A 22,597-nucleotide genomic window follows, 5' to 3' on the forward strand; every position below is an offset into this window, starting at 1 on the left:
GTTAAGTGAAGACGAGTCGAAAACATGTTTGCTGCAAAACTAGAACTACAGGTGTATGGCGCTCTCATTAGCGATAATGAGTGAATGCATATTCTCTTGCCAGTATATTAATGCATGTTCACCTCAGCTGAGCTGTTTTCAGGTCTGCATGTAAAGAACCTCTGTGATTGATGAGTAACGATTTGGCCTTTCAAATGTCAGACCAATAAATGTTCAAAATGCCAGTCACCGTTTACCAAAACGGTCCAAAAATCCAAAGACTTCCCGTTTGTTTTATCACAGCCGAGTTAGGAAATGTGAACAATGTCGAAGTTTTTGAAACTACGGCTTGTGAACGTTTTGTCACTTTGCCTAAAGGCATGACTGAAACATCGGGCTGTCGATATGGATAGTGGAAGGGTAACTTTTGGTACTTTCCTAAAATCTTTTGCGAATAAATCATCAGTGATGTGGGTATAATACCTAAGTGGGTAAAGGCTAGAACAGGCTGCTATGTTCAGAAACGTGGTTTTAAAACCAGGAAAAGACACTGATCGGATAATACGATGTCCAAAAATCAAAGACGATATCTGGTCTTAAACCACAATATCAATATATTGGCATTTGGTTTCTCCAGGGAAAATACGTATAATAATTTAAACTCTAAACTACGACTATGATGTCGCTCTTCTGTAAAAACGTTGCATCTCTCTAGGTGTTTAATTTATTTCATAAACGGGAAGATAGCCTTGTTTTAAGCTTACAGACCAATCATGATACGTGCGATCATCCAGTGACTTCTTTAAAAAGCTTGAAGAAGAAAAGATGATTTAACCCATTAATCCTCCAACAAAACAGAGAAAATGAAATCACCCGAGACACGCGGCCTCTTCGACAGGACGGAAACAAAATCTCCGACGCACATCGAATTTGCATGACTTTGTAGCGAAGCGCTTAATCTCCGCGTCGCGTGCGTAAATTGGTTTCCCTAACAATCCCGATCTCAGTCTCATATTCTACATAAAGCCCCATATGGGAGTATAGCGGATGAATTATTAAACCGCTCATAATGATGGAGCCGTGCGAGAGCAACGGCGCTTTGTGCAAACTGAAGCCGCGACAAAAGGAACAACGCGCTTCTTTGATACCCGCTTAGCAGTTTAGTCAATAATTTGGAATTCCGACGTTTGATCGCCCTTGAAGATGTGGCCAGGCTGGCTTCTGCCTTTTAGAGAGAGGGAATTAAAGGATGGGGGTGAGGTGGGAAACCCGCGCAGAGCATGCTCAGGTGGAATCGTCGATTCAACATGTTTTCTTGACAGAAGGAAAAGGCCCGCTGTCAGCGGAGGCCGGCGCTAAGAAGCGCTCTCACACATCTCGCTCTAATCAAAGCCCGCTCCTTTTAAACAGCCGTGAAAGCTTTCATGTTAACACGACACCGCGACCAAAGCTTTAGTCGCGCTCTTAAAAGCGACTGACCGCTCAATGGGCGCGTGTGTGGTTGAGTACGTGTGTGTGTGTGTGTGTGTGTGTGTGTGTGTGTGCTACGCCTGCACCTGACAATACGCCATATCTGTGTCCACACACTCGATCCGCGCTTCTCATCTTACCGGTGATACTGTGTGTGACTCCCACAACCTGTGCATGAATTTGCAAGTGATCACCCCCGCCCATGTGTGTGTGTGTGTGTGTGTGTGTGTGTGTGTGTGTGTGTGTGTGTGTGTGTGTGTGTGTGCCTGTGTGTGTGCACGAATGTGTTTATTTTTCCAAGTCGTCTCAGGTTTTTTTTGTCGGCTCAGATGTGAGCGTTTCTTTTTTATCCAGCCAATTAGAGGTTGCCATTTCATCCCCATGGAAACCTGTGTGGGGCTCTAATTGGCAAATAGATTTGCATGACTTTGATTACATGTTTTCCTTCTTCTTCTTCTTCCTGCGCGCGTGCGTGTGCTTGCGTTTAAGTTTGTGTGTCTGTGGACGTTCAATAAGAGATGTTGTTTTTGTTGTTTTTTAATTCCCATTTTCTTTCTTTTTCTTCTTTCTCAGGTGCCCGTTAGCCGCCATCTTCATCACATGTGTGTACTTGTGAAACAGGAGAACAGAGCCTCTTAAATAATGCACGTCCGACTTGTACCTGCGCTGACCCATTAAGAAGCAGCTTTGCTGCGCAATTACCGGGCTGTGACTGCTTTAAAGTGCAAGTTCACCCGCTCAAAGTTCAGTCTGTTTGCGCCCCTGGGTTGTAAAAAAAGAAGAAGAAAAAGAAGAAGAAGTGGAAGAAGGGGGTTATCGCACACGTTATGGATGATAGCGGTGGTTCAAGTTATCTGTAATAGCCGCAGGGAATGGGAGTTAAAAGCAGCGCGCTGTGTGAGCGTGTGATTATGTAGTCCTCGTGAGTACGCGCGTGTCAAGCGGGTCAAACTATTTTAATGCCTCCGTGTCTGACAACACCGAGGTGGAGGGAGGAGGGGGGGAGAGAGGGGGGGGGGGGGCTCTTGTAGTTCAGCTCTACCTGTCTCTGTGCGCGTGCGTGTACCGGTAGTGCAGTCTCTTATCTGGTCTATTTCTGACATGCACAGGGCGGAACAAAACAAACACACACACACACACACACACACACACACACACATATATATATATAAATGCACAGATACATTGGAAGTGGTGTAATATGGGGCATCGCTGCAGGCAGAGGCCAGCCCACTCAGCTTTATGTAACTTCTTCGATAGGGCAGGTAGAAAAGCTCTCATTCTCTCACACACACTAAAATAGCCCAAAGAGTCTGAGCTGGCTTTACTCTCAGAGTTGAAGCCCCCCTCCCCCACAGCCCCCTTCCTTCTAACCCTAGACCCAGATATCTCTTTTCAATCATTTTCTGTCTATCTCCTGCGTCTCCATTCTCTCCATCACTTCCCCTAGGCGCTACCTAAGATCACATTCTCATCTTGTGTCTCCCCCAACCACTCCTCGTCCCTCTTCTCTCTCATAGCCCCTCCTCCCTCATCTCAACCCACTTCATAAGCCACGGGTTCTGACCAGGAATTTCCTTTTCTCCTCTTCCACTCATTTCCATGTCTCTTTCCTCTATCTCCATCTTGATCTTCTGATGTATCTATATTCCACCAACAATTCTAAAACAGATGGCTACACCACGCCCGGGGCAAAAACATTGGCTTTGGACTACAGCGCTACCGGGGCCAGTCTTTCACACTCATGCGAGATCTAATAAGCTGATATCCGGCGAGAAATGTGCTCCGATTCGCCAGTGGCAGAAATGCATAAACCATATTGCACAGTGCAGATATTCACACCTGAGGCTTATTCCTTGGTAGCGTGCTTAATTTGATCCAATTGGGGGGGAAAATAAAAAAAGAATAAAAGGAGAAAAGCAAAGATTAATGTGACTTCAACCACGAGCTAAAGCAGAGGGAAAATTGGGAGTGGTTGTTACTTAAGAACCATTTGTAAAATTTAAAGACACTTTTAAGTGTTATTAAAAAGACGAAGTTTGGAACCATTAGAAAAAAGCACGTTGTGAAAAGATGGATCCAGATGGAGAGTGATGAAAAGAGATGAAACCACTTAGGGAGAACAGAGAGATCAATCAGAGGGAGGACAGACGGAGGAGGAGGAGAATAAGTGTGTGTTAATGTGTGTGTGTGTGTGTGTGTGTGTGTGTGTGTGTGTGGTGGGAGGGGGAGCAGACAGACATTGGGGACGGAGGATTGGAAAGAGACACTTTTTTTTATTGGATGACTTACAGAGCAATGACGGGAGAAGCAGACAGTGCGGACCGCTGGTCCATGCAATACTCAATCTTTCATATGGCTGTGCTTTTCCTGTCATCTGGGTTTCATGGGTTTTAGCGCGATTCCTTCTGCAGTCGGCACGCGTGTCTGCGTGAGCTCGGCAGGTCTGCGTGTGCTCGTGTTTTTTTCCGAACAGGACGTTCCTGCCCGTGTCTGCGCTCGCGTTCAATTTGTGCCTTCAGTTCCGTGGCCGCGAGCTTCGTTCTCACAACGTTGTAAAAAAAATAGAATGAAGGCGCAGGTGTCTGTCTGCGTGTTCACTTCCCGACAGGTTTGAGTGTCTTTACACACCGAGGGCGCTGGTGAATAAACCACGCGTGAATGCGCAAATACTCATTAAAATATTTCACATCAAAACTATTCACACCGGCAGCGATGCAAATGTGTTACAACACTTTGTCAATAAGAAGGTTTCCGAATAGATTTTTACAGGCAGAGGATCAGCCAGCGGGTTCCTGTTGACCCGGAGCAGCGTCTGGCAGTCTGAGGAAAACTGATGTATAGCCGCAGATACGGTCGGTGCTTTTATTGAGTTCCCTTTCAGAAACATGATCTGTGTGACTTTTGCTTCTTTACACAGTGAACTGCACATGTCGAGGGCTTTTATTGTGAAAGGTAAGAACGGAAGGAGTGGATGTGGCCTGTATTTTTTTTCATTACAGCATGATGTTCATTTAGTAAATGATGGTCCATTTAGAGGCGGGGCTACCTTGTGATTGACAGGTTTCTACCGCTACCAGAAACGTATACGGCGTCTCTACGTCACTCCTCCACATTCCAAATATGGTCACTTCTGTTCATTGGTTGCGGAAAAAAGCAACATGGCGACGGCTGTAATCCAAGATGGCGACAGCAAAATCGCCGAACTCGAGGCTTCGAACCGGCGGTCCACAAACCAATGAGGTGACGTCACCATGACTACGTCCGCTTCTCATACACAGTCTATGGTTGTGGTACACTATAGTGTACTTTTTTTAAATTGTCCTTTAAGCACAACGTTATTGGTTGACGCCTGTAAATGCAGTGCAATGACTCGGCCTCTTTCTGGAAAAAAAGGTACTAAAAAGGTACTACTCATACTCATGACCAAAAAAAGCAGCACATTTAGCAGTTTGTGGAGCTGCAACAGCACTGATGTCTGTTCTTAGCTCCAAGATCCCACACTAAGAGAGGGAGTGAAGGCAATGGAGGCTTTCTGTCAGACCAAGTGCGTGTTTGGATCGCTGTTACGTAAAGACGGGGTTCTGGGACACGGTGCAGTACAGCCAGGTGCAAACGATTCGACGCCCACTTCGCTTCAGACATACAGAACTTTCCAGAGGTGGACGGAGCGCTTGTGTCATTTCGGGCGAGATGAAGCTCGAAGCCAGCCGACCCGGATGTAGGACCTTCTGGAGGCAGAGCTTCATGGTAATTGGCAGATGGACTTTCTTGTCCGACGGCCACTCAAAGCACTTCAACGCTACGTGTCATCATTCATCCATACAACACTCACACTGATCCTCTGATTGGAGGAGGACGACCCCCCCCCCTCTATTAAATGAAGACAACGTCCCGCAACATCCTGCCGGCGAGGGGACTCGAATCAGCTCATCTCGCTTCGGTTTGATTCCATTTTTTGTTGACTCTTCCGAATGATTGAGCCCGATATTCAGTTGAGCCCTGAATCCATTCGAGTCCCTTTTTTTTTTATTCAACCTCAACTCAGAGCCACTTAACGCACCGGAGACTCCTTTTGTGGCGGCGCGGATGAGACCAATCGCGGGGACACTAAGCTGTCTTGAATCCCTGTCTAGTGTGGGAGCGGCAGCCCTTTGTTTTGCAATATTGGGTAAAATTGCTCAACCCGCAGACAGACATTAAGGTAACGCTGCAAGGCAGACGAGCCGAATGCAGAGCCGCTCAGTACAGAGCGAGTCTTCAAGAGGCAAATAAAAAGAAGCGTCGCAGCGAGGGGCTTGCTATGTAGGTCTTTGTGTGTGTGTGTGCGTGTGCGTGCGCGTGTGTGTGTGTGATTCTAGGAGACCTGTGCATGTGATGCGATCCAGAGGGAATGGAAGAAGAAGAAACTGATGTAAGAGCCGGAAAACTTTACTCCCCGCTCGTGTGTCATCATATTCTTATCTGAGCTCATCTGCTCGCGGTGAAAAGTGTATATGCATAAGGAACTGGGAGGGTGTGTAATTATGTGCTATTATGTACACACACAGACACACACACACACAGACACACACTGACTGAGTGTCTTCGCCTCGGCTTGTCTGAGCGCGTGCGCCGGAATGACTTCCCCCGCATTCTTGCCATTTTTAGCGGAGAGTTTGAAAACAAACGAAAAAAAGCTGAAGGGAAGAGTTGTTAACACGGTAACATTATCGGCCCAACAGCCTGTCGGTGTTATCTCTCGCGAGCGGTAAACAGCCAAGACAGACGGGGGAAGGGGGAGGGGGGGGGACTTCCAATCACATTTTTCAGCTTTTGGGTGACCTTGATGTGCGAGGAAAACAGACTATTTCTCGCTCCCTCTGCCTGGCGCGATCTGACTCGCTCTTCTTCTCCCTTCTCCTCCTCTCCCTCGGCGCTTTGTCTCTCTGTGTCCTAAGACGCCCACGTCTTTGATTGGAGACGCTTGTTTTTGTTGAAGGACGTTCTGCTGACTTTCCGGTAACGACTCCTAAAACTGCACACCCTCGCCCTTTACCCTTCACCTCAATGCTGTTGTGAGGACCCAAAAACGGATCTCACCAAGATGAAAAGTTTTACACTTCCGGGTCAAAAGTCAATGCACTAAGAAAGACTGTGGGTCGCGACCTCGAGCCTTTTGGTGTACCATACGGTTATGCGGCAGAGACAGAGACACAAGTATTCAACGGCACCTTTTTGTTTAGTTTTAAACACCACATTTGTTGAGTATCCATCTGACCCGGAGCGAATGGAAAAATCTATATTTACAGGGTAAGTGTGTCCGCTTCCACCGGCGAGCATCTAACACAAAAACACAAACACACACAAACACACACATCTGTCTCCGTTGTTTCCCGCAACATTCGTCCTCCGTCTCCGCTCATTGGTCTCTAACTCTCCCGCCTCCTCCCTTGTCTCCTCCCCTCCTCCTCCTGTCTCCAGGTCAGTGGATCAGGTTCCAGTCTGGCTCGTCGGGCGATCCCCGCTTTGGTTACCTCGCCCCTCTCACCTCTCGCTTACCCTCACCTCCTCAACCCGCCCCTCCCCTTCCCCTCCGACTCACCCCGGGTAGCATATGGTCGACCTGAACTCGCGGTGGCTTTAATAAATACATCAGGGGCGCCGGTATCGCCGTGACAGGGGTCACGGGTCGATTACAGCGCTTGTGTAACAGAGGGTTGGAGGGAGGGCAGGGTGTGCGTTTCTGCGTTTGCTTCTGGTTGCGGGAGCTGTGCGCGCGGACGCCTGACTGATGCCGAGTAGGTCGGGGGGGTGGGGGTTGCGAGTAAGAGTCCACGACAGACGCTCATCATATTTAATCCTGGAGGGATTTCGTTGAAATGAAAAGCTGCTTTTCAATTTTATAATCCGGTAGACCTAATCCCTCCGCCGGCGCCCGTCCATACAGTCCAATTAGATGGACGGGTCCGGGCCGGATGAGTCCCGCCGTGGCTCGTCCTCGCTGCGTCAAAAAGCGACACGCTGACCGACGCAGAGCGTTGTGAAACACACAAACACACACACACAAACACACAAAGGAAACTGCGCTGTCAACCCACCTGTTTCCACTGCAGTCTTGGCCTCGTTAACGGAGCATTGATTAGACATTGGATGTGTGTGTGTACGTGTGGTTCAATTCAGCCTTCGTGGCACCCGCCCCCACACCCGCCCCCACACACACACACACACACACACACGCACACACACACAAGGGTGCGTGCCAGGTCCAGGGACAGAAAGTGCTCACTACAGTGAAAGAAGAAGTCGCACTAGTGAAAAGCGCTGAGTCGGTTCGTTCTCAGAGGTCGGTGAGACGCATGGAAGACGCAGAGGCAGCAGCAGAGAACTGGCAAAGAAAGAGAGACAGAGTGTAGGAAGGAAGGGCAAGAGTCAAGGGGAGTGGCTAAAAAACTGAAGACGAAAGCGTCAAAAGGAGACACAACTTAATAAAAACAAAAAAGGTATCAGAATCGAACCTGACAAAAGTGAAGCAGGACAAGATAATAAAACAGCCGCTCTGACCTTTGTTGGGGCTGATGGAGGACAGGAGGGCGGGCGGGGGGTGGGGGGGTTTGCGGCGGAGCGTATGTTGTGTGCGTGCATGGTGGCGGTTAGAGGGCAGAACGAGGCCACTTTGCCCATATTGACTGCAGTGCCATGTGACTGCTGTGATCATTAATGTGTCCTGATGCCAACGGGTATCCTGATGACCCACATCTCAGCAGTCCACTCTCTCTCTCTCTCTCTCTCTCTCTCTCTCTCTCTGGCTGCCACCCAAACCAGACCTCCCTCTCTCTCCCTATCTCTCTCTATCTATCTCACTCGCTGTCTCCCCACTTCCATCGAACCTCCATACCCACCAAAAACATTATCCTGTTTTAAATCACACATTTGCTTATTTCCAACTTTATCTATTTATCTATTTGTATTTAGATGATATTTAACGTTGAGGAACTTATTTTGTTAAATGAGGCAAAAAAGTTGTAGAAAAACAAGAAAGGTTTATAAATAAGGTCCATTTTGTTGTCTGGACTGAAACTCAATAGTATCCTATTGTCACTAATATTGAAAAATACACACACACACACACACACACACACACACACACACACACACACACACACACACACAGACACCAGCTGCGTCGAACCAAAAATCTCACCATTCTTGGCTCAAGTGAGACGTTGCTGGATAGAATTTAACAAATACGATCACGCTATTATTCTTTCTCGTATTAAATGTCCTCAAAATAAAAGAAGAAAGAAAGAAAGAAAGAGAAATCTCACACATCTCCAGAAAACATCCCCTCCTCTTTTACGCTCTCTGCTCATCTCTGTTTTCACTCCTTCCCATTGATATGGATGATTCTTCCCTCTCCTCATGTGAACAATTTTGATTAACACAAGCGACTCGGCTGAGCTGTTTTATCATGTTCATCATGCCTCTTTAATGCAATCTTGCGCTTCATCCATGACGCCCAGTTTTTATCACTTTTTTTCCCCTTTTCCCCCAATTCCTTTATTTTCTCCCCTATTCGGAGCACACAAGTTGGTCTGATGATGTGCTGACTTCAGATGAGCAGTTTTTTTGGGTGAGTTTTCACTGACCCAGTAAAGTACCTTTGAAATGTTATCCCTCCCCTCCCTGCCTCTCCTTCTCGGTTACTCCCGTCTTCCTAACCTCCTGTAATTCTCTCCCACTCCTGGTCTAATGCTATTCCAAGTTCGGTCGGCGTCCCAGTTCCTGCATTTGGCAACGCACTCGCCGCCTATTACTCCCCGAGTCTATCTCTCACTTGCACTCGCATATATATACATATATATATATCTAGATATATATATATATATATATATATATATGTATATATATATATATATATATACACATATATAAAAAATGCCATCGTGAAATAAGCGGTCCCTGCAGCCGACAAAACCTGCCGCCAAACTGCTGGAGTTAACAGATTTTGACACGTAAGTGAACGCGAGCACCCCAAAAGTCTTAGACACGCCTGTGTGCTGGGGGTGGGTGCACACTCCACTGCAGCAGAGGAGTTAATTACCACATACGATCAATAATTCATTACGCTGTCAGTTTGTGTGTCTACGCGTCTCTGTATGTGTGCTGGCATGTTTTGAGTGCACGTAAGCATGAACACCAAACTCTCCCAGTAAGCATTTTCTTTCCCTGAGAACGGCAGATTAAGAGGATTGACTTCGTAATGGATTAACCTCTATGTGTGTGTGTGTGTGTGTGTGTGTGTGTGTTGAGCAGGATCAGAGAGCCCCGCGTATGAATTGATTAGCCTAAGAAGAAGCTCCTCTCTTTCCTTTTTTTTTTAATGACCACATCAGCACTTTTTTCCTCCGCGGGGAGGATAAATGTAAGGGCCGTCTGTCAAGGAAAACGAGATGCCGCCCCTTTAAGAAGGGTTAGCTGTCACTCAGCGCATCGCTCTCTGGGAGCGCCGCGGACCAGGGGGACCCTGCTGTGTCAGTGTGTCCAACGTGATAGATGGTGCCTGTGTGTGTGTGTGTGTGTAGTATGTATACGTCAGCAGGACTTCGGCTTTTAGCCAGAGCGTCTCGAGCAAACACCAAAGCCCGGCGCATCCATTATCGGTACAACTAAAATTGTTTACGGTGTAAACATATATGCTAAATGGAAGAAAGATAACAGCGAGACATGGGAGGCAAGAAATGCAAAGATGCGAAATGACCAATTACCACCGCTGGAAGGAACTATTCGCCCACTCCCTCTGTGTTCTTTCTCCAACTGAGATCCTCAGGGGTTTACAGGGAGGGTAAGCATGTGTTACACACTCGCGCGTGCAGTCACGCGTGCATAGCCATTCGCATATTGTTCGGCTCCAGCAGGGAGGTTGGGGGGTTTGACTCATGTCCCCTGCATTAGATCTTGCTTAACAGAGGGCTGAGCAAGACACGGAGCACACACATGCTCTGACAACGGGGTGCTGTCACGCCGCTCACGGGCTTGGGACGCTCACACGCGAGCGCGCTGTCAGCGATTTTGTGGAGATGAAACGGTGTTTAGGCATTTGTGTGGAGAGGAAGAGATGAAGCCGGGGAGGAGGAGGAGGAGACAAGACAGTGGACAAAAGTGTGAGAAAGAGCTGATTGTCGAAGGCGGATTTACGTAAGGAGACGTAAATCCGTCTTAGAAAATCTCGAAAGCGCTGACGGGTAGACCATAGAGACTATCGTCACTCCCGGTCCCGCCCCAGACCTCCTACCTGTTTGCTGTACTTGTTCCCAGTCTGGCATCCGTAGTCCGAGCACTGGTCAGACCCCAGGGACATGGCGTCCGCGTTGCCGCTGCCGTTGCTGCTGCTGCTGGAGCCGGCGCTCCCCGCGCAGCCCCCGCTGCCCACAAAGGTGTTGGAGGGCGGCAGGTCCTGGACCGCCTGGTGCTTCTTGCCCTCGGCTGGGGGGGAGTGTGGCTGCAGGTTGACCGCGGGGAGAGGGGAGCTGGATTTGTAGTGCCGGGCCAGGTCCGGGCTCGACTGGTGCCTCCTGCCGCCGCCCATCCGCGGGCTGCCGGGGTCGCCGTCCATGGCGCAGTAGCGGGCCGCCAGGCGCTCGCTGGCGCTGCTCAGATCCTCCTCGTCGTCGTCGTTGGCGTGCCGACGCAGTCCGTTGACCGTCACGATGCCGCTGTAGAGGGATCGGTCCGCCTTGCCGCCTACCGCCACCGCGCCGCCTCCGCCGCTTCCGTTGCGCTTGTCCCGGCGGGGTTTGCGCCCGCGGTCCGAGCCCCTGCCGTGGCCGGCCTGCGGCTGAGCCCCCGGAGGACTGAAGAAGTCCTCCTCCGGCTCCTTCTTGCCGGCCTCGTAGCCATTCTTGCCCTGGGCGCCGCACTGCCGAGCCGTGACCACGAGCAGGATGACCAGGATGACCGCCGCGGCTCCCGCCAGGACGCCGATGGCCACGCTGAGGCGCTGTTTCCCTAACGCGCGCTCGCTGTCCGGGTCCCCGGCGATGTCCAGGGACAGTGGAGCCATGAGACTCCGGGCCACCTGGGAGGGAGAGGGAGAGAGGCACAAGAGAGAAGAAGAAGACGAAGTCAAGCAGGGAAAAGCAACAAGAAGAGACACACCATGAATGAAGAAAAAAAGTCCAACTGTGGCTCTAAAAGATGACACAGTGGGTGCGAGTCTCAGAGAAACATCAAACAGCATCTTCCACTTAATTAAACTCATCACCGTGTTTTTTTAGTGGGGGAGCATCTCCATTATTCCCCGACACATAGAATGTCACTAAATATATAATTGCTCTTGCTTCCCAGTTGCAGCATTTCAAGTAGCGCCTGTAATTTCTCCGCTTGTGATCTCGCATCATCTGCACCGGTACAGGAAATGCCTGGGATTACGCCGTTTAAAGCTGATTAAAAGAATAAAGGGAAACTTGAGAGCCGGGGACAGTTGGGAGAGGGGGGGGAAAAAAATAAAGTGGGAGAAACAGTCGGTAAATGTGCGAATAAAGGCAGCAGACGTGCTGCGACTATATCCCCCTGAACACAAACACGTCTACTGTCTCGTCGGCGAACAATGGCCTCTATTGTAAATGATAGCGTGGGCGTGGATTTGCTATCGCAATTTCTTTCGCACTGAGAATTGGATGGATGGACAGATAGAAGGCGACTGCAAAGAGAGAGAGAGAGAGAGAGGGAGAGAAAGAGAGAGAGAGAGAGAGAGAGAGAGAGAAAGAGTCCTCTTCGTCTCGGGGCCTTGGGGTTTGCTGGACAGCGATGATGCAAATCCACGATCGTCCACTCTGATCAATTTATATCGCGCTCATAAAAATGTTTCCCGCTTTTGGGGTCGGAGATGGAGGAGACAAATAATGGTCTTCCATTATGAACACATGCACATGGCTGGCTGCACACACACACACACACACACACACACACACACACACACACACACACACACACACACACACACAGAAAGTCATCCTCGGAGATTGTGCACTAATAAAAGCATCATTACAAGAATGTGTTTGATGCCGAAGCACAAACACAGCCATTACTGGTTATGGAGACTCGCGCCACAGGAGACAATGAGGCTGTAGAGTTCTGGTCCGCCGAGCCCTGCTGGTGATTTGGGGGCAGGGTCATGAATCTGAATATGTCGAATCAATACATGGCGACTGTGTTGGAGAGAATCATTATCCGGGGACCAGACGAACTACGGGAACACACACATACACACACATGCAGACGCACGCTGAAATGTATGCATGCATCTACTCCGGCCCACACGGTGCGCGTGTGTGTGTGTGTGTGTGTGTGTGTGTATGTGTGTGAGCTGTCCATTAGCGAGACGACTCATTTCGCAGCCCTGACACCTCGTCTCGGCGCCCCGCGCGACAATTCCTTTAGCCTGTCAAGGCTAGGAAATTATATACTCGTGTAATCCCCGCCGCCTTCGGAGCGCTGGGTAATAAAGCTCGCAGGGAGGTAAAGAAGGTGAGGGAGAAGTTTCATAGCTAAATAAAATATACTCACAGTTTAACCTTGAGTGTTACTCCACAGAGCGCCCCGCTCACACGGCTGCAGCGCGGAACTCGACTGTTACTGTTATTATCCTAGACGTATTACGGTGCTTACTCTCTCACTTCTCACCCCCGAGTTAAGAATGGGTCTGTGTCATATTTCATTGTTTCATCGCCATCTATCTCTGGGTTAAGTTTCATTGTAGAATTTTTTTGAGCGACTTTGTTTCTTCTGTTCCATTATTCTGCTCCCACTGCGGAGGGCCCTCTCTCCGCCAGGCTCCGCTCTCTGGCCCTCAGCCCCATTGTTCTTCTTCTTCCTCGCCCCTGCAGTGCTTGCTTTTTCATTCTCACCCTGCTGGGCATTTCTGTCTGGCTTAGCGCATCTCCCCCTGGGCCCTGTCTGCCGCTCCGCACTGCAGAACATAGCGTTAACACCGGGGGCCCGCCGAGTTCTTTTGAGTGTGCAATGCGGAAAGTGTGCAGAGTCAAGTGCATGCTATGTATAGGCGCGTCCGAGTGCAGGTGCGTGTGCAGCATGTGCGCAGAGACGAAGCTAAAGTGTTCAGCAGCCCTCTGACGCATCCCCAACTCCCAGCGGAATCTTCCATTCTGCTGCATGGGCTTTGTTCCGGCCTGGGTTTGACACCATCCATCCATCCATCTATCTATCTATCTATCTATCTATCCATCCATCCATCCATCCCCTCCGCTCTCCAAGGACTCTAAGGTTATCTGCGTTGTCATTGCAAGGCGGTGGAGTCCACCCCGACCACACTATTGACCCGAAGGTGCTTAATCTGGGCTGTTGATCGATGCGTGACAACAGGGAGCTGCAGCTTGGTTGCACTTATCTGTAATTTATATTCAAAGAAAGCTGATTGTACATGTCTAAAAACAATTCCCCATTCCCAGATGTTTAAAACAACAACAAAAACCTCTTGATCTGAGATGAAACACTGATTGTAAGAATGTGAAAATATCATCACTTAAGAGGCTTAATCAAATCCAAAAGACAGCGTCCTTCCGAAGTACAAAGCACCTTAAAGTTTCCCAAATGACAGCCACGTCTCGGATATCACGACTACTTCCTCCAGCTCGAACCCTGCAGTATCACATTGTGGCTAATTACCCAACATGCGGTTCACCCAGTATCGTTTGGATGGGAGAGACTGGAGTCATTCTCCGGTGCAGCGCTGCAGCGGCAGCAGACGCTGCCCTCCCGTAATTACATCTGGCATCCATCCACCACTCGGTTTGACTTCATTATGGGATGGAGGCATTCGCTCTTCAATGACTTCTACTCCATTGCTCTACCCGAGTTGCTCCATACAATCAAACTAAACTATGCATATTGTAATCAAAGGCGGCTTTTATACCGGCCCGGACACATTACACCCTATTGTTCCACTCAATGGCCTCCGCCGGTCGGGCACGTTGCGGTTAATTCCGCCTGTCAACACTATTGTTCCGCCGCTTACCAAGTGTTCTGCTGTAATCCGCACCAACTTGATTGTTCAATTTGTAGTTTTCATTCGAGTCTCGCGTTACATTTATGAGGTGCTCTACACACGGGCTGGTGCTCGAAATGCTACACCTTCTTTCTGTGCTCGGTTGTTCACTTTCTTGAAAAAAAAGAAAAGTGTGCAGTAAAACACAGTTTATTTTTGGATGCCAAGATGTCTCTACATATGAGGTGAGTCAAAACTCTGAGGCTATGATTACACTGGATTTTTCTCCTGCCAAAACACGAGATTTAGCTGAAAGTGTCGAGCATCCCAACAACCCAAGGGGCACGCGGAGCGCAGTGTTGTTGTGGTTGCTATGCTACCGCCTGAAAGAGCTACACAGTAACATCTGGGGATGGAGGATCGTTCCGTCCGATGACTCATCGTCTTTCAGTGCAGTGGCATCGTGTGGAAATCACAAAACGAAAATATCGTGGCACGCAACTTTTTGCTTATCATTGTTGTTTCTCTGTCATTTCATTTATGTCCATTAAAAAGCTCTTACGGTCTCGGTATTAACACTTTAACATGTAGTTATTTCGTATACACTGTTTATGTATTGACTCAGAAAAGTAAATGCTATAGCGGGATACATATCGAGATAAGAAATGACCTATATTGGGATAGACGATTTTTGGCCATATCAGTAACAGCACTGAAAATGAGAAAATCAGCTAAAGTTTATGCTACGCACTTGAAAACATCCAATCCCCGAGGGCCTTCTGCTTTTTCACGAGTTCAAACACCGAGGGAGGCACCGCCGCAATCCCAACATGCACAGCTTGCAACATCTACGGCGTAAGGAGTGCCTTCCTCGGAGATCACTATCTGGGTTTAGACAGAGTGCAACGAAACACTTTTTGCTTTTTAGCGTGTTGATAGAAAAGGAGACTATCAAGATATTCAAGGAATTTCGGGGGTGCCAAAAACAATCTTTGTTTTACACACTTTTTGTGAGATTTCTGCCTCTTCTCTCTCTCCCCCTCAAATTTCTCGCCGCTGACTTTCGGCTCTCACACTGTTTACGTCATGTTACATGCACAGACCTGACAGCTGAGGACCTTTTCCCTCACAGAGAGCGTGTTCTCAACCACTTTCAAGTGTGTGTGTTTTTGTGTGTGTGTGTGTGTGTTGTGTTGTGTGTGGGGGGGTGTGTTTAAAAACTACAGGCTGCCAGTCTCAGAGCAAACACAGTAACCACAAGGCCACTGAGGCGATTTAATTATTAAGTCAATACAAATGACTTTGCCCATCGAGACCCAAGTTTTAGTAATTATTACCTGCCAGCAATTATAGCTTCGTTGAACATTTTTTAAAGCATAATGGGAAGTGCATTTGATTAATACAACGAGGGCAGAGGAGAGAGAATGATTTCCGGCAGCGTACAGTTGCACCGAATAGTATTTCTGGTATCTGCAGAGAGTCGATTACCTCTTCACCTCAGCGTGGATCTTTCATGCCAACGCTCACCTGGTGCTAAAGTACTTCCTGTAAACATTTAGAGTTTGTAGTGGCTTTCTCTAAGTTTCCCACTTCTGTGCTCAGAGTGTGCTGCATAGCACAATGAAGGCTCATTAATATTCAGGTCCATCGTGGAGAGACACTACGAAAGCAAAACTTCTATTCAAATGAATACGCTTCAACCTATTCTGTATTAAAAGGCCAAAACTGGGACAAGGCCATCTCTCTCTCTCTCTACCTCTCTAACACACTCATCCCTAATGCTCTCTCTCTCTCTCTCTCTCAGACACACACACACACACACACACACACACACACACACACACACACACACACACACACACACACCTAATGCTCTCAGCTCTGAGTTCAATGTACCATAAAAGAAGAACCACTCAGTAATAACACTTCTTTCAACCACGTGGTCATTATAAGAATGCATTCTGGACAAAGAACACTCAAACTACAAAGAAGCAGGCATTGCCAATAGCCCTCAAAAGAGAGAAGCGGGCCTCTTTATCCGGGACAAATATAGATGCAATTATTTCCTCAAAAATGGGCAGAAAATTGCAACACCATGCAGACTTTGGAAATTGTGCAATCGTGTGATTCTGTCAAGAAAAATAATCTTCTTACCGGTTTAGTTTAAACAGCCACAATCAGGTGTCATTACCGCCCTGCGCCATTGTATTGTGTTATCAGAGTGACCATTATGGGAATGGATCAAAGGACAATATCATCACTGTCATTATGGGTTATCATTACCAACTCTGTGGAACAATAGGGGTCCGCACACACCACCAGAATCGCACAGAGGATTTCTTTCATTCCAGTTTCATGTATTTTGATATACTTCACTTGCTGTCGCTGAACTCTGAAAAATTACATATTTAAATGCGAAGATTACCTGTGCATCCACTAGGGTGGCGTTGGTCAAGCTCTCGTTGATGAAGACATGAACCAGGGTGGTGGCACAGAGGGAGGGGGCCCCGCTGTCATTGACCCGGATCACCAGGCGATGCAGGCCCCTGTGGCGCCGCTCCAGAGGTTCCGCCAGGGTGATCACCCCGTTGGTGTGGCCGATCTCAAACAGTCGGAAGGGATTCCCCCCCACGAGGGCGTAGTGAAGGTCTGCATTGGGGCCGGTGTCTGAATCTATGGCGGTCACGGTCCTGACGATGGTGCGGGCGCTGCTGGCGGGTGGAAGGAGGGTGTAGGACTCATTGGCTGGGGACGTGATTGAGGGGGCGTTGTCGTTCTCGTCCGTCACGAAGAGCGAGACTGTGGCGGTGGCGGTTTTGCGCGGCTCCCCTCCGTCCACGGCGCGGACACGGAAGGTGTAGCTGGAAAGCTTTTCCCGGTCAAACGACGCCGAAGAGAAGATAGTCCCCGTGTTGTTCTCGATGGAGAACACCTCTTCTTTCTCTTTCTCGCCGTCTTCGCCGTCCACCTTCTCTCCTGCCTTCTTCTCATCGACTGCGTCCATCTCGACAAACAAGCTGAGTTCCGCGTTCTCGCCTTCGTCGGCGTCGGTCACGGTGACCATGCCGACCGGGCTGTTGGCAAGCAGGTTCTCTTTCACGTAGAATGTGAAGATTTCCTGGACAAACTTTGGCGCGTTGTCGTTGCGGTCGGTCACCTGAACGACGACCGTCGCCGAACCTTGCAGGGAAGGTGTGCCCTTGTCCTTGGCAATCACCCGGAGTTCGTACCTCTCTCGCAGCTCGCGATCCAGAACCCCGGTGGCACGGATATCTCCATTATCTGCATCGATGTAGAATGGCCCGTTTCCTGCCGGTTCCAGGGAGTACATGATCTCGGCATTCTTGCCGCTGTCTGCGTCTGAGGCCACAACAGTGACAACCCTTTCACCAGGCGAGTTGTTCTCAGCGAAGTGGACCTCCACGACGCTCTGGGCAAAGACCGGGGCATGGTCATTGATATCCACCACTCGCACCATCAGTGAGCTGTTGCTGGACAGGCTGGGGCTGCCAGAATCTACTGCCACAATGGTGACACTGTACTCTTTGGTGGCCTCGTAGTCCAGCAAGGCGGAAGTATGTAAAAAGTATTTTTTCTTATTCCTGTGAAAATAATTAGAAAACAGATTTCATGAATGTGGTAGCTACCGTAGACGAAAATAATACAGATATTGTCAGATGAAAATAGTAGTGCTGCTCCCTTTTGGACAATTGCCTGACTTATCAGTCAAGATGTCGATACCATATTTTACCAGTAGCCATTGTGTTGGTCTATTTATGGAGAATGTTCTATTATATGCTAACAAAATGCCAAAAATAGTGAACATTAGAGGCCAAGGTGACTAAAGGCCTTTAGACTAATGCCGTGTTCACACCGGACGCGGCGCGAATTTGCGGCGCGACCAGATTACATGTAAAGTCAATCCACAGACACGCTGCGACGCGAATTGGCGATTTATTCGCGCCGCGGCGAGATAGTCGCATTTGAGGCGGCGCGAACAGAGCGTTTAACCTGGGGCGAACAAAGTAAAGGACGCGGCGCGAACAGAGCGTGAGTTGAATTCTCCCAACTCTGGCGGAGAAATCGTGTGACGCAAAGTTCCGGCAGCCAATCAGCGTTGAGAATCAGCGTTGAGAAGCTCCGTCCGTCACCACCGCCGCCTCCCCGTTTCTGAATGAAACTGCTGCTGCTCCGCCTGAACCAGCGCTGACAGCGGCTTCATTGAGACGCTGTTGTGGGACTACGGATAATATTATGAACCCAGACACCATGGAGTTTGATGTTCCGACATATGTGGAATTTACACAAAAAGTATAACGCAGAACTGGTGGTTATTTCCATGGTGGATGGCATAATCTGTATCGTTTTACGGAGATAGGCGAGACGCAGTTCCTGGAGGAGTCCGTGGAGCTGTGTATCGTTGTGTAACGGATGATGTTATGAACCCAAATACGAGGGCGTTTCATGTTCCGACATGTTTGGGACTTCCACAACAAATATAAAGCAGAACTAGTGGTTATTTATTCCATGGTCGATAGCGGAAATGAAAGCTTCGTCGCTTGTCTCTCACAGAGGCAAGCAACAGAGCTAAGCCACGCCCCCTTCGCGCCGCGATTTTTTCGTGTTTGGTGTGAACACCCTCGTTTCACTCGCGCGAGTAAACTTCCACGGTGGACGCGGCGCGAATTTTCGAGCCGCGTCCGGTGTGAACACGGCATAAAGGGGCGTGATGAATAAACAACACGGAAATGCAAACCGGCAGCTATTCATTTGCGACTTTTGCAGCACTTTTTCAATAACATTTTCAAATATTGTCTTTTTATCTGAGTAGATTTGAGTTCAGCTTCTGTTAAACAGCTACGCAGTTTAGAAATGCCTCACCCCTTTTTCGCTGCATAATATTTCCCCCCCCCAAAAAAGCCACAAAACGTCACATTCGCAAAGCTGGAGAGGGACCAGAGAATTACTGGAATATTTGCTTTAAAAATGGCTGAAACCCTTAATTGATCGTGAAAGTGGTTGGCAATCAATTTTCTTTGAATCGACCAATCGATCAGCCAACTAATCCTTTTAGCTCTATAATGCTTTGGTCTTTAAGACACACTGGATTTCAAGAGATTTTGCTGCAGGACTGCAGTCATCTGCCGAGAGACAATAACACTGGGGAAACTGTGACAGGCTAAATCTACTAATGAATTTGCTAAAGACCTATCATGATTAGTCCTCAGACCCTCTTTCATCAAGGACGGCCTGAAAGTCAATAGAACAGCCAGCCTTATTGCACAGGTGCCATAGCAGTGGCAGTGATATCCTAAGATGGCCTACTCTATTTCCCTCACTGCCTCCATTCAATACCTCTAGGAAACCTCTTTACGATTGACTGAAGGGTGCTGGCATTTACAGCCTGCACTGCAGTAGTAATATAATTAAAAACCCTTGCCGTTAATGAACGTCTATGCATACAGATTGTATGACATTTGAACTACTCTGTAGCCGGGGCCAATGAGTGTGCACCCCTTGAACCAAGCTTAGATGAAATTTTAACGCAAAAGCCCTCCACTCTGCTCGGAATTTGCTTGGGAAAATGGAAATTGTAGAATCTCCCTCCTGGAGCAGGAGTGTGGGTGAGACTTGTAGCAACTGCATGCTGAATATGTAGTTGTCATGGTTAGAAAACATATTGGATAAAAACAGTACCAGCCTCTGGTTCAAAAAATGAAAATAAAAGACATACAAACTGCTTCCCCATGAATGATGTCTAATGTGCATCTACTCATTACGGCCCTTCTCTCAATGAATTAGAACCAGTTTTCAATTAATTGTTCTTTGTATCTGCAATTCAGGTGCTTAATGGGACGTATCTAAATATTATTAGCTTATTATGTACATAGTGGTTTCTGTGTCCCCTCAGGTAACATGGTGCATTATACTGAGTTACTATAAAAAGGCATCATTTCTTCATGATTACCTCATCATTTCTTGGCATTTTGTGCTCCCTCAAGACAAAGTGGTGCATCATCCATACCCGAATGACAGGGGCTGATCATTAGATACTGGGTCATTACTTCAGTATCTAGCAGTCTTTTTTCTTAGTAACTTATTATCTTGCATATAATCCTTTGTTTCAGAGTGATTCAGGAACTACTCATTAATAAGCAGTCACTTCTTTTCCTTTGTCGTGGGTTTCCGGAACATGCCATGAGGGGTTACCTTTGGTTTGGCTTACCTGTCAAAGGCCTCGTCTGCAGGTAGGGGAGGGAGCGCCGTTTCCCCAGCCGGCTTCAGCGTGAATGGGACGTCTCCCACGACCGTGCACGTCACGGCCCCATTCTCTCCCTGGTCTCGGTCTGACACCTGAACCAGAGCCACGGGGGTGTCCACCAGGACGTTCTCCGGCACCAGCGCCGCACCGTCCCGAACCGGGATCCGTCCGATCTTTCGGATCTCCACGACGGGCACGTTGTCGTTTTCGTCCCGGACGGCCAAAATCACCGTGGTGCGGTCGGTGCGGGGCGGCTGACCTCGGTCTCTGGCCGTCACTGTGAACCTCAACTGGGCCACGTCTTCCCTGTCGATCCTGTGGAGGACGCTCAGCCACCCGGTGGCCTCGTCCAGGCGCAGGAGTCGCCGGACGGATTCGGTGGCCGCTCCGAAGACGTACTCCACCTGCCCGTTGACGCCGATGTCTCGGTCGGAAGCTCTGACCTGGAGGACGGGCGTACCTGGAGGGGCGTTTTCTGCCATTTCCGCCTCGTAGGTGGACCTCTCAAACTGGGGGCTGTTGTCGTTCACATCGGTGATGGAGACCCGAAGCAGGGCTTGGGAGGAACGCGGCGGGTTCCCTCCATCTCGAACTCTGAGAACTAGCTCGTAGGAGTCCTTCAGCTCGCGATCCAACGTACCTTTCACGATGAGCTGCGGTTGCTTTTCGCCATCTGGTATATCTGCAACTTGCAGTTCGAACACAGTGCTCCGGGGCCCTCCAGCGCTATCACCACTTCTACCCCTCCGGTCCCCGATTGCCATGGGGCTCCCAGCTGCCCCGCGTCTCGTCGAACTTGAACCTGCCCCACCGTCTTGGATCAGCTCGTAGCGATCGATGCCATTCCGTCCGAAATCCCTGTCCGTGGCTGTGGGCAGCAGGTAAAGGGTTCCGATCGGGCGATTCTCCTCCACCGAAAGCTGGAGCACAGGTGAGGGGAAGGAAGGGGTGTTGTCGTTGATGTCGGTGACGACCACCCGGCCCTCGAAGAGGTCCACCCAGCTCTGCAGAGGGCCAATCACGGACACCTCGAAGTCCAAGAAGCACTCGTTCTCGTCAAATATCATCTGGCACTGCGGGAGCTTCTCCCGGTCGATGCGCCGCGTGCCAGTAGTCAGCTCACCTGTCACGTTGTCGATCTTGAAGAACTCGGAGCCGCTCTCCAGGGCGAAGGTGACGTCCCCGCTGCCCGTTCCCGCCGTGAGGCCCAGGTCGGCGGCCACGTTGCCGATCTTGACGTCGGGCGGGCCCTCCTCCGCCACCCGGTACCGGAGGGCTGCGTGTGCGCCCGGCAGCTGAGTCAGCAGCCGCAGCGCCAGGACCACGAGGCTGAGAGCCTGCGCCGCGGAGGAGTGCACTGCGCCAAGCCTCTGCATGGCTCCTTCTTCCTCTCTCTCCCGCTGTCTGCTCCTCTCCTCTCCTCTTTAGTGCTGCTTTGTGGTCCGGTGCCGGCTCACAGCGTGGGTGTTTGATTTATCCGTTTCTTACCTTCTTCTGCGGACCGCCGCCTGAGGTCCGGGGGAAGAGCTTCCGCACTCTCGCCGTACAGTTCACTTCTTGTCCTCCTTTTTATTCTCTCTCCAACTTCTACTATAATAATAATATTGTCTTGCCGGGCTGGTCACCACACAAACATAGGAAAAAGCCCATCCTGCTGCGAGAAGAAGAAGAAGAAGAAAAAAAGAAGAGCCAACTAATTCACCAGCGTTTGATTAAATCCACTTCACTCCTTTTTCCCTCGGTAAACCGGAGAGATGTCCCGCTGTCACGCGAGGCCGGTTTTCAGGTCATAATGCCATTTGTAAGTTTATTTTGACATTTTATTCCAGTCACATGTGGTTGGGACAGCGGCTGTTTTTTTTTCACAGTTCGAAACTGCAATGCAGCAGCACACAAAAGAA

At 49.2% G+C, this 22,597-nt stretch overlaps 1 protein-coding gene across 1 annotated transcript in view; it reads right to left on the reverse strand.

The window, feature by feature from the left end:
• pcdh7a (protocadherin 7a) overlaps positions 1-22,072 on the reverse strand; it is a gene marked incomplete at its 5' end in the record, with an annotated part of 39,279 nt that extends 17,207 nt beyond the window's left edge. Inside the window, 3 exons of the mRNA XM_079219293.1 lie at positions 10,724-11,506; positions 16,860-18,036; positions 20,661-22,072. Of these exons, the coding sequence (XP_079075419.1) occupies positions 10,724-11,506; positions 16,860-18,036; positions 20,661-22,072 (3,372 nt within the window). The remainder of the gene's footprint in view (positions 1-10,723; positions 11,507-16,859; positions 18,037-20,660) is intronic.
• Positions 22,073-22,597: the final 525 nt, after the last annotated feature.

Source organism: Taurulus bubalis (genome assembly GCF_910589615.1).
Source record: "Taurulus bubalis genome assembly, chromosome: 6".
Lineage (NCBI taxonomy): Eukaryota > Metazoa > Chordata > Actinopteri > Perciformes > Cottidae > Taurulus > Taurulus bubalis.